The following is a 12,735-nucleotide window of genomic DNA, read 5'->3' as shown; positions in this document are numbered from 1 at the left end:
CTTTAAAATCACCGACATTGTTGAGGTATAAACATTAATCTTGAATTATAACAATGAAACGTGTATATCACACTATTACGTATCAAAGGTACAAGAGTCAACACAATGTAAACACAACACAGAGCTCCACCCAGGATGCCGTGCAAACAGTACCATGATGCACTTGGGCAGGTAGTTGAAGAGGGTGGCCTTCAGCTCAAAGTGCTCGCCCCGGATGATGGAGAAGGGAAGGGTGAGCTCCAGGAAGAAGGGCTGGAAGACGGTGAGCTCCGTGGGAGGAGCCAGACCGAAGCCCTCAGGGGACAGGCAGAACGCCTCCGTCTGCCAGGTGGTGATGGTGTCTGGGACAGTGAGGGGCACGTCGGCTGAGCCTGACTCTCTAGAGACAAACACTTCATGTGATACAGAGGTTGACTGTCTAGAGACAAACACATCATGTCATTTAGGACCACTGATGACGGCAATTACATAACTGGAATCTGCGCAGCTCTTCTCGCCTTATACCCCACTTCTACAAGGTTGGTTAGGCTACCTACCCGACTTCTACAAGGTTGGTTAGGCTACATACCCCACTTCTACAAGGTTAGTAGGCTACATACCCCACTTCTACAAGGTTAGTTAGGCTACATACCCCACTTCTACAAGGTTAGTAGGCTACATACCCCACTTCTACAAGGTTAGTTAGGCTACATACCCCACTTCTACAAGGTTAGTTAGGCTACATACCCCACTTCTACAAGGTTAGGCTACATACCCCACTTCTACAAGGTTGGTTAGGCTACATACCCCACTTCTACAAGGTTAGTAGGCTACATACCCCACTTCTACAAGGTTAGTAGGCTACATACCCCACTTCTACAAGGTTAGTAGGCTACATACCCCACTTCTACAAGGTTAGTTAGGCTACATACCCCACTTCTACAAGGTTAGTTAGGCTACATACCACACTTCTACAAGGTTAGTAGGCTACATACCCCACTTCTACAAGGTTAGTAGGCTACATACCCACTTCTACAAGGTTAGGCTACATACCCCACTTCTACAAGGTTAGTTAGGCTACATACCCCACTTCTACAATGTTAGTTAGGCTACATACCCCACTTCTACAAGGTTAGTAGGCTACATACCCCACTTCTACAAGGTTAGTAGGCTACATACCAACTTCTACAAGGTTAGGCTACATACCCCACTTCTACAAGGTTAGTTAGGCTACATACCCCACTTCTACAAGGTTAGTTAGGCTACATACCCACTTCTACAAGGTTAGTTAGGCTACATACCCCACTTCTACAAGGTTAGTTAGGCTACATACCCCACTTCTACAAGGTTAGTTAGGCTATATACCCCACTTCTACAAGGTTAGTTAGGCTACATACCCACTTCTACAAGGTTAGTTAGGCTACATACCCACTTCTACAAGGTTAGGCTACATACCCCACTTCTACAAGGTTAGTTAGGCTATATACCCCACTTCTACAAGGTTAGTTAGGCTATATACCTCACTTCTACAAGGTTAGTTAGGCTATATACCTCACTTCTACAAGGTTAGTTAGGCTATATACCCCACTTCTACAAGGTTAGTAGGCTACATACCCCACTTCTACAAGGTTGGTTAGGCTACATACCCCACTTCTACAAGGTTGGTTAGGCTACATACCCCACTTCTACAAGGTTGGTTAGGCTACATACCCCACTTCTACAAGGTTAGTTAGGCTACATACCCCACTTCTACAAGGTTAGTTAGGCTACATACCCCACTTCTACAAGGTTAGTTAGGCTACATACCCCACTTCTACAAGGTTAGTTAGGCTACATACCCCACTTCTACAAGGTTAGTTAGGCTACATACCCCACTTCTACAAGGTTAGTAGGCTACATACCCCACTTCTACAAGGTTAGGCTACATACCCCACTTCTACAAGGTTAGTAGGCTACATACCCCACTTCTACAAGGTTGGTTAGGCTACATACCCCACTTCTACAAGGTTAGTAGGCTACATACCCCACTTCTACAAGGTTAGTAGGCTACATACCCACTTCTACAAGGTTAGTAGGCTACATACCCCACTTCTACAAGGTTGGTTAGGCTACATACCCCACTTCTACAAGGTTGGTTAGGCTACATACCCCACTTCTACAAGGTTAGTAGGCTACATACCCCACTTCTACAAGGTTATTAGGCTACATACCCCACTTCTACAAGCTCCCATATCCATGTCTCAGGGAAGAACGTACGGACTGTCTGTATGGGTGGTGGTTCTCCTCCTGGTCTGCTAGCCATTCCCATAATACTAGGGTCACTATCTTCAAGCCTAGTTATATAGCCTACGTAAACATAATTCCATATATTAGCATAACAAACTGACATCTTGAATTTCATCTGGTTACATAACTGGTGTCAATGGTGAGAGTAGGAAGAGAAAAACTTACTTAGCCCATAATGATACTCTTTCCCTTTATACGTTAGACATGAAGGCGTTCTGGTAACTAAATTAGTTGCCATCTTCAGTCCCATGTTCTTGAGAAATGAAATTCAAACAGAAATAAAGCACACATTACTACATGAATGAGAGTTTAAAAGTTGAATCTAATATTTATGAAACATTTCGTATTTGGCCATATCGAAGTTCATGTCCACCCTGTACTCCAAAACCATAAATGGCCTCTAGGTGGTGCTGTAATAGACAACAATCTACGGCTCAGTCCTGCCGCCACATTTACAGCTAAATAAGAAGAAGCAGAAGCAGAAGTGGATTGGATTCACTGTTCTTGTTTGCCGTAGGCAACCGGTAAGTGATAATGACTTGTAAACACACTTTCGTTTTAGGACATGTGTTCATTAAATGATGTGTAGTTATGTGTTTTTAGCATGTCGATGTTCTCTCAACATGTTGTGATGTTATAAAAAGGCAGTAAGACGTTCGTAGCTCTGTACCACTGTTAGCAGCTAGCTGTTAGCCGCTAGCTGTTAGCAGCGTTTGTAGCTGAGGTTTCATTAGAGTTACTTTTCTCCCATTCTGTCGCATTCCAACATTCAAATACTCATGTCGTCTTGAATTTCTTTCCTAATTCAATGTATGACACATAATGTGAAAGCTTGCAATCTGTAGTTTCAGACTATGCAAAAAAACTGAAAAACTACTTGTGGTTTATGATTGGTTTATGGTTTATGATTTCACCAGCTGGTGTCACCATTGGTTGAAAACAAGATGAAGCAATTTACCTGAAAAACCTCATAGGCTTCCTTTTTGTCACCACGTCCTGGGCGTGGGCGTATCCATGGTGGGGACGACCTTCTTGGTCTCCGTATTGGTCTCACCCGTAAACACTCAAAAGGATCTTCAAGGTCATATGGAACACGTGACACCTTCGTCACTGGTAACAAATCGAATATCTATGGAATAAAAGATGAGATGGAATTACCAGATTAATTATGAAATCTTTCTCACCTGTTGGTATTTATGTCACCTGTTGGTGCGCATGGGATGAGAAGAGGCATCGGCACACTCAAGACTGTGCATAAAAATCGATGTTTTTTTATTGCGCAAGCAATAGACCTGAACGACCGAAAGCTGCAATAGACCTGAACGACCGAAAGCTGCAACAGACCTGAACGACCGAAAGCTGCACAATAAAAAAAAATTGAGTGTGCGGATGCTTCTTCTCATCCCATTTGATACTCTTCAGCTCCAGCACCTGAGCTGAATCTGATTACGCATTAGCAGTGATATTTACACTATTTTACCTGTTGGTGCGCAAAAAGAGCTCCATTACTTCTGATGACAATAAAACGTTATAAAAAGAATAACTTGTTCATTAAAGTTCTACAAAGGGTTTGAAAATGTGCATTGCAAGCATTTGTCAACGCATTATACAACATGAATAACAGTGCATGACCTATGACCTAGTATGACCTATCAAGAGTCTACAACAGAATAATAAACAGTCAATAAACTACTTATAACAACTTTATAAATGGCGGTGCTAAGTCAAATGACCCATTTCTATGAACCAATGTGGTGTCCCCTCCAAGCCCAGTGACCTGGCAGGCTGGTTCTCTCCTCTGCTGATGTTCTCTCCATCAGCGTGGCTCCGTTACCTTGTCAACGTCCAGCTCCTGGCCCGGCTCCTTGATCAGAACACTCTGGTCCACAGCGCTGAGGCCACAGAGGGAGCCGGGCAGAGACGTCACCTGCAGGGTGTTCTGCTCCCCCGGGACGGCCCTGGAGGGGGAGTACTGGACCTGGACCTGACACACACAAACAGCACTGCTCACTGCCATAACGCCCTTTCTGTTTATTTTATGAAAAGAGACCACTTCGACTGTACACAACATTCTATATTTATGTCTATGACACACACCCACACACACACACATACGCACACATCCACACACATACATACACACACACACACCTTGTGCTTGAAGCATTTCTCCATGGGGAAGTCCCTGCTGTCAGCGATGACAGTCTCGCTGGGTAAGATGACGTACACCAGGACCTGAACCACCGGGGACATATCTGGAGACACTGCCACCTTTAAGGTGATTTCCCCCGAGGTTACTGCAACATCAGAGTGTGTGTCAACATCGCCATACAGGACATCTTTGAACATGCTAACATCAAAGAGCATGTCAACATCGTCATACAGGACATCTTTGAACATGCTAACATCAAAGAGCATGTCAACATCGTCATACAGGACATCTTTGAACATGCTAACATCAGACAGCATGTCAACATCGTCATTTTTATTTTCTTAAGATTGTTGTCTCTATTTGCACTTGACACCACGGACCTCATTGTCTCAGCTTGTTTTATAGCATTTTCGCTTTTTAATTTGTCTAGTGTGTAATATTTGTGATTACATGTGTATATATGAATATGTTTTCTGTTTTTGCACCTTCAGAAGAACCACTACAATTTCATTGTATAGGCAACTGCACAAGGACAATAAAGTCTATTCTATTATATTCATACAGGACATCTTTAAACATGCGAACATCAGACAGGACATCTAACACTCAACAACTCTTTTCTGAGGGAGAATCCTGCTCTCTCACCTGGACTGTCAAGTACATCAACCTTCAGGAGTCCTTGATGGACAATGGCCCCTCTGGATAAGACCTAGAAGAGGGACAGTGGTATATATATACAGTATATAAATAATATAGTGGTATATATATATATATATATAATATAGTGGTATATATATATATATATATATATATATATATATATTAAGCCATGATTGACGTCTGTACATCAGCCATTATGTTTCAATGCAGGCAACAGACCTCCGTATCTCAAGTAATTCACGTTTGCCTAGCGAACTGCAGTAACGTTAACACATCAAGATACGCGAACACAGCATTATTCCCACATTATTCCCTTCAACTAAAGGATATTTTTCTATATATCCCCCAGTTAAAGGGTGGGGGGGTTAAAACTTAGTTGGATATGAATCCAATAGAAGACCTTTGAGATGTGGTAGAACGGGAGATTCACAGATTGAAAGTGCACCTGAAAAATATGCAGGAATTGTGTGCTGCAGTCATATCATATGGACCAGAATCTTGTGGGATCATGAATAGGCTGCTTTGAGAGCAAAGGCCCTACCCAGTATTAGTATAGTGTTCCTAATAAAGTGTACGGGCAGTGTATATTGTAGCCAAGAAGGGATGCACTTGATCAACAACAATACTCAAATAGATTGTGGCATTAAAGCGATGATTGTTTAGCATTAACCCAATGTGTGCCTAGAAAACATTCCCCACACCATCACACCACCTCCACCAGCTGGGACTGTTGACACAAGGCAGGTTGGGTCCATGGATGTCCACAGGTGTTCCTAATAAAGTGTTTGGTGACTGTATATTTGCCATTCAGCTGACGTTTTGTATCCAAAGCGACGTACATTGCAGTGAGAGCATAGATTGTTCAGTATGGTCCCAGCGGAGGTCTATCCACTAGAGAATATCTGTTGTGTTCCTTCTGGTTCTATGGTTGTCACAGCCCGGTCCTGATGTTACTCACTAGGTAGAACAGATCCACAGAGCCCATGGCCACGGTCTCCCCCACGATGGTGTACTCAATGATGATTGGCTCCTCTCCCTCACACGGCAGTGATTGGTCTCTCTCCTGGATTTCCAGATAGCTGACTGTTTTACTGTGAGGAGCGGCAGGCTGGATCAAGGAGATGGTTAGTAGCCCACTGACAAAATATGGGGTCCTATACGAATAAGAGTCCATTTGTTGTGTGCAGCTGATCTGTAAGGTAACAAAAGGGAGAAATGTTTTAATTAGTCCCAATGCTAATGTTTAGCACCGTCTTTCCCCCACAAAAATAGGTCAGAATCACACTTACTCTCAGTATAATATCTGCTTCAGGCATATCAGTTGTATTGACAGAGAAACTGGCAATGCCTTCACTGTCTGTGGTGAGGTTCTGCAGGAGTTTGGCTGACCACCTTTCACCCTCAAGCAAGTAGACTAACTTGTCAGGTATAGGTGTGTTATTGTAATGAACCACTTTAACCTGAGGAAAAGGGGGAAAGTATCTCATTCATGTTATACATTTCAATGTCCCATCAAGTGAAACAGGATTCGTGCACAGCAACACATAGTAAATTGACACAACATTCATCATAGTGTAAATGTACAACAGGAAAGGAAAGTCAATTATATTTGAACTCACCTTGCCCTCTACAATTGATCCATGCGTATAAATATTAGGAGTCTCAACAAATGAAAGCTTTCCAATCTCATAGGTGAGCGAAATGCGTTTCTCTTGTGAACGTGAAATACCTGTGAAGGGGAAACATTATAATGTAACACCAATTGAGAAACACCTGCCGTGGGGAAACATTATAATGTAACACTAATTGAGAAACGCCTGTTAAGGGGAAACATTTTAACAGCTGGTCCATTTCTCATACCAAACATCACTCCCTCTAAACACAAAACATATAGTATTGATCAGAAATGCATTCCATTACATTGCTGAATATCCATGTAGTAAAACGGTTATTAAAGTTGTTGGGCAATGTTATGTATTGTTACAAAGCAGAACAAGGGGCCGTTTTTTTTTTTTAAAGGAAAAAAAAAGAAGCAAAATCAACTAAGATTTCTAATGCATTTTTTTGTGTCTACGAAGTGATGACAGAATGCCTTACCTGTCCCCTCCTCCTCTACCCTGACATAGAGATTAAGGCTGTAGTCTTGGATGACTTTCTCATTGATTCTTTTTAAAATTGACATGTTGAAAGCAAAGGAGCCACAGCCAGATCTGTCCAACTGGAAAAAGCAAACAATTTAAAAATATTGCTTTTAATTTCAACCTCATCATCATCATGTACAGAGTTGAGATGTTGGCCAAAGCCATTCCACGGGCCAGTTTTTTCAGAATGGATCAAAGTAAGTTCCAGTAATATTTTTATATTTAAGTTCCTCCATTAGATTCAGTTTACCTTCAATAAAAAGTAACATTTGCAACAAATTTCATGGAATCCAGTAAACATCAGTGGGGTTACATACTGTAGCATACCACTGCATATTATGGTATCATGCACATAGATTCCATAACAAAACGAGGCATGCACCAAATCTAACGGGGGATCATTTTGATGAGGATTACATGTTGTGAGAACCTTGCGTCCTTGTGACGCTAGTGTCAGGGGGGTAGACAGACCTCTAATGATGCATTGTGGCAGGGGTTCAATTTAGCAACATTTTTTAATGTATACCGCACACGGCACAGCCCGAACTCAGCTGTCCCAGGGACTAGCTGGCCATACGTGTACCTAGGGAAAGAATCACAAAAACGTATGATAAATAGACTTTGGATTTCTCAAATTTTCAATCAATCTAATATCATAACCCAACACTTGGTTGAAGTATCTGGGGTTCATAGTGACATAGTGAATGCAATAATAAATTTAAAAAATACTACAAAATAATACAAAATCTATTCATTATTTTTAGTCAGACATTGTATTGTGAACAAAACAGTAAGGTACAGCAGACTTACGTGGCACAGATTTTAACTCTGAATTCCTCTTGACCGACGCTGGCTTCTCCAGCTGCCTTCAGTTTTACATCAAACTTTGGCAAAACTAAAGATAAGACACATCAGTGAGCCCAGATATTAATATCATCTATCGTCAACTTCTTAAAAGAATGGATTAACACTAGAACAACCGTGCCTTTTTTACCTACTAAAAGAGCCGCCTCAGGGGCCCCTCTTTACAATGCTCAAGCTGCTACTTCCACACAACGACCACTAGTTGGCCGTTTGTAAATTAGCCTGCTTCCCTCACAGAAAAACAGCAAAATAGCTTTATATTATCTTATCCTGGTGTGATGTTGAAAATGTAAGGATACTGGGTGGTAGAACGCACATATCACCCCCCCCCCCCCCCCCTCCCCGTTCGCTGACTCTGTGTTCCATGTTACTTGTTGTTGTTACTTGTTGTTTTTGTGTGTCCCCATGTGTATCATATATTGTCAGCTTCTTTGAGCCTTGGAAAAGCGCTATATAAATTTAATAAATTATTATTATTATTATTATATCTAGGAAAAGTCATGAAAGGAGGGTCCTGAAATTTGATCGAGTGCAAAGATATAACATTTTTCGTTACTCACAGGGGTCAAACTACCCCTCATGACTGTTCTGGTGTTACCGGTAAGTCATATTTTATCCTCATAGGAGCCAACGGACCCCCATGGGCATCCGAAGTGATAAAGAGTTTACCTCGATCAATTCTCTTCATCGATATCACATTTTTTTCACAACTTTGCATGCTATACGATGCCACCATTTTTTTCCAGAGACGGTAAACACGGCCTAAGTCTAAGTCACATCCAGTTTTCTCCAACTGGAGAATGTGTCATGTCCGGTTTCAACGCCAAATTTCCATACCATTGGTCGGCCAACTCAAAAAAAGAAAAAAGAAAAAGAAAAGAAAAAAAGAAATCTGATACATGAGAAAGGTCAAAGGTCAAAGATGGTGCCAACATATCTCCAAATGGCCTAAACATATAGGTGTCCGCCTAAACATACCTGTACTAAAACAGGTACAAAGTTGCATTTGCTCACATTACTAGCATCGACTTTGGCACAAGTACTAATAAGACCCTGGAGTACTGATTCCTAGATGATTTGGGCTTCGTTATCAGGTTTCCAAGGTGATATTCACTGTAAAAGCTGTTGTTTCTTTAGGCGGAGACTGAATTTTAGATTTTTTATAATGTTCTAGCTCTATTTACTCTGACACAGTAACATAGATTTTGATTCTGACACTTCTACAGCCACCCCACAGGTGTTAGCTTTCATTTGATAACAAGATCATTATGAAGGCCCTTGTGATTGTGGAGATATTCTATATTCACTGTGGGCATGTCATTTCGAGCAGAAAACCAGAAAAATGAGGTGGATAAGAAGAGGTTATATATAGCCTATATATTATTTAAAGTCATGTTTCATATTTTAAGTCATATTTTCAAGTTGAGAAAAACGGAATAAACTGAACCCAAATGTGTATTTTGTTTTGTAAATGTTTGTAAAATAATATAGAATATATGATATTTAGGCAACAACATAATTTGACTTAAGCCATTATTTTAAGAAGGTGACGATATACAGGATATTGATGAACTAATTCAACACATGATACATATGGAAGGTGAAAGAAAGTAGCTTGCACAACAAAGTACAACAGCTCAACTTACCATACTCTTCTACTTTGAAGCCATGGCGTATTTTATTCCCATCGATCCACACAATAACATAATAGGTTCCCGTAGCTGCCTCAGAGGTCAAGGAGTGAGAAAATTGTAATATTTTGGTTCCATTGGAAGTGGTGTTCACCCACTGTCTTATCCTGTTGCCATTTGTATCCTATGTGGGCAAAAAAGATTGTAAAAACAAGAAGCTGACAGATGTTCAACACTTGTGCTAATGGAATAAGACGCCTTATGTTGCATGGTACAATATAGGCTCCTGTATTTACAGTGACTGCCATCATCAAGACAAAGAACTACAGAGTCTTACCTCAAGCTCCACGATGTCGTACTGTAGAGGGAAAACATAGAGGTTAAAGTTCAATCACTCACCACATTTCCCAAACAGCAACAAAAGAGTGTCAACTTCTACAGCTAGTAGCAGTGTGAACGTCAGTCACATCATGTAGTATTTCTACCTGCACCTCTCTCAGTGCAGATCTTGTCCTCCTCAAAGCAATGATGACATGCAGGGGTTTACTACACTTAATCTAACCTTTAAAGCCTAAATCAAACATACAAAAAAAGGGGGAATCCTTGCATATACAAATCTGAATTGAAGCTGTTGACTCACACAGACAGTTTGAACGTGGACTCACTTCATATTATATAGACACAGAGACAAAGCATTGGCTACAATACAATACATGGTGCACGCAACACGAGTCGTCTTCTTTAGGCAAGTGCTGTCGTGGGGCTTTTACTCATTAGCCTCTAAAAGTCCCCACAATGCATCACATTCCCATCAGGCCTCTACAGTATGAATGAAGCCTCCCTTTTTTAAGGCCAAGTTTTTTGTCTGGTCAGGTCACTTGAGAAACTCCTGGCTGCCTATGGTGAATGTTTGAAGTCCTAGCTAAACAAACTATGTAAACACAGGTTTCAACGTTAAACATTTCCAACACTCACCTGCTGATTGACAGGTCGAAAACCGACATCTAAGGTGATGACTCTAAAATGCACTGTAGAAAGGCAACGAAAGAGATACCATGTTGACGCAAAACAACTAGACAGTTTGCATTTACTCTGGAGAATAATATAATGACCTCTGACCTTTTAACTTGGACGTCAAGATACCGTCAAAATATCCCTATTACAGTTATACTATTAGAATATTGTGACATTTGAGAGACATTTTCAACAAAGACGTACTCCATCTATCATTGCAATACACCTGTACAGTTATTACCTGTTTGTCCTGGAAGGTAGAGTGGTTTATCCGTCTGAACAAACGTCATGTTGTCGTAGGGTTTGATCTTGACTTTCCCTTCCTCTGTGGACAGAAATGTGTCGCCACGAACCTCCACCTTGAAGCTCTGCACCAACTCTTTCTGCACTGCAGGGGCCTGTCAGAAACATAGAGTGTATGGATCAACACATTGCTCAAAGGTTTCATCAACATCCAATCAAAACCAGGTAGAGATCACCAGGACCACCAGAAGGGCCACAGTCGGACACCACAGGGACCTCAACTTGGCATTGAACTGTAACTCCAGAGATGCATTAAGCTGAGAACTATAATCTCCGGAAGGGAAACACTACTTCATGTCTCCTGCACCTGACAGCCGTGACCAGGGCTGGACTGACCTGAAACTGGAAGCAGCGGTAAAACTCTTGGTCAGAAGTTTCGTTGAAAAGGACGTTCTTCTCCTCGCCGGCGCCCAGAGAGACGGTCATGACCAGGGACTCGTTGGGCTGCAGGAGGGTGGCACAAAGTCTGGTCTCAGAGCCTGCTTGGATGATTGCAGGGATGGTGACCATGTAAAGCCTACGGAGACAACACACACACACACACACACACACACACACACACACACACACACACACATTTGAATACTTTATTTGGTTCCACAAATTATATTATACAAACAGGGAATCAAATATTTCGGGGCTAAGCAGCACTGAACACTTAAGGATACACATAACACCTCCTTCTCCACACGGCCAAGCTGCCAATAATAGCTGAGACAGAGCAAAATTTGGCAACCTGTTTGGCCTTTCTTTTAGTCATTGCAGCAATTCTCAGACCCCTCATGGTGCATTTATATACATGGCCCAGACTTCCAAATACAAGTATGCTGAATTTGCACTTGTACCCAAACACACACACACACACACACACACACACACACACACACACAGCTGTAAACCCTACCGGTCTCAGTGGTCAGGGTCAGGGTCAGGGTTTACAACGCAGGGCTACTTACGGTCTTGGGGTTTCTTGACAGAAACAAAGCCAGTGAAAACAGACGAAGAGAATCCATCTCCACACCTGAATGCCACACGTAAACATGACTAAAGAAGAAGCCACCAGGTCAGACCCTGTTGTAGCCTACAGTGTCCTGTCAGAAAAGCAGAGGGACTTAAACAGTTATAGTAATCGCCTCATGAATGAATGATTGACTAACAGTTGTCAGTGCTTGACAGAGCTACTTTCGGTCACAACTTTTCACTATCCTGGCTTGTTTTTATCTTCTTTGATATTCTGTGAAGCACATTGTGTCTCACATTTTTTTGGTGGGAAATGCGCTATAGGAATCAAGTTTGATTTGATTTGATTTGATTCAGGTGTGCGTGATTAAGCTGCCTGACCCTCTGTTCAGCTGTAGGTAACTCAATCAGGGGAGGCTGGTGTAAGGCAGAAATCGGAGGACAGGCTCATTGTAAATGCATGGAACGGGATGTGTTTTGATACCATTCCTCATTCCGTTGCATGCACACATTACAATGAGACCAGCCTCCACCATCCTCCATCAGCCTCCACTAATAGTGTTAGTCAGGACCATGCCATGCTGTAGGAAGGGTTAGGGTTAGTGTTAGTCAGGACCATGCCATGCTGTAGGAAGGGTTAGGGTTAATAGTGTTAGTCAGGACCATGCCATGCTGTAGGAAGGGTTAGGGTTAATAGTGTTAGTCAGGACCATGCCATGCTGTAGGAAGGGTTAGTGTTAATAGT

General features: G+C 41.9%; 1 protein-coding gene across 1 annotated transcript in view; it reads right to left on the bottom strand.

Moving 5' to 3' along the window:
• Positions 1 to 11,540, bottom strand: part of LOC308175376 (alpha-2-macroglobulin-like) — a gene marked incomplete at its 5' end in the record, with an annotated part of 28,716 nt that extends 17,176 nt beyond the window's left edge. The window contains 11 exons of the mRNA XM_080551050.1: positions 154 to 379; positions 2,190 to 2,361; positions 2,431 to 2,518; positions 3,320 to 3,394; positions 4,100 to 4,243; positions 4,411 to 4,536; positions 6,036 to 6,185; positions 6,367 to 6,537; positions 6,697 to 6,806; positions 10,969 to 11,125; positions 11,367 to 11,540. Of these exons, the coding sequence (XP_080407176.1) occupies positions 154 to 379; positions 2,190 to 2,361; positions 2,431 to 2,518; positions 3,320 to 3,394; positions 4,100 to 4,243; positions 4,411 to 4,536; positions 6,036 to 6,185; positions 6,367 to 6,537; positions 6,697 to 6,806; positions 10,969 to 11,125; positions 11,367 to 11,540 (1,593 nt within the window). The remainder of the gene's footprint in view (positions 1 to 153; positions 380 to 2,189; positions 2,362 to 2,430; positions 2,519 to 3,319; positions 3,395 to 4,099; positions 4,244 to 4,410; positions 4,537 to 6,035; positions 6,186 to 6,366; positions 6,538 to 6,696; positions 6,807 to 10,968; positions 11,126 to 11,366) is intronic.
• Between the last annotated feature and the right edge of the window lie 1,195 nt (positions 11,541 to 12,735).

Source organism: Nansenia antarctica (genome assembly GCF_963989245.1).
Source record: "Nansenia antarctica genome assembly, contig: SCAFFOLD_214, whole genome shotgun sequence".
NCBI lineage: Eukaryota > Metazoa > Chordata > Actinopteri > Argentiniformes > Microstomatidae > Nansenia > Nansenia antarctica.
The sequence above is the reverse complement of the archived record's forward strand: the minus strand, read 5'-3'. Positions and strand labels throughout refer to the sequence as shown.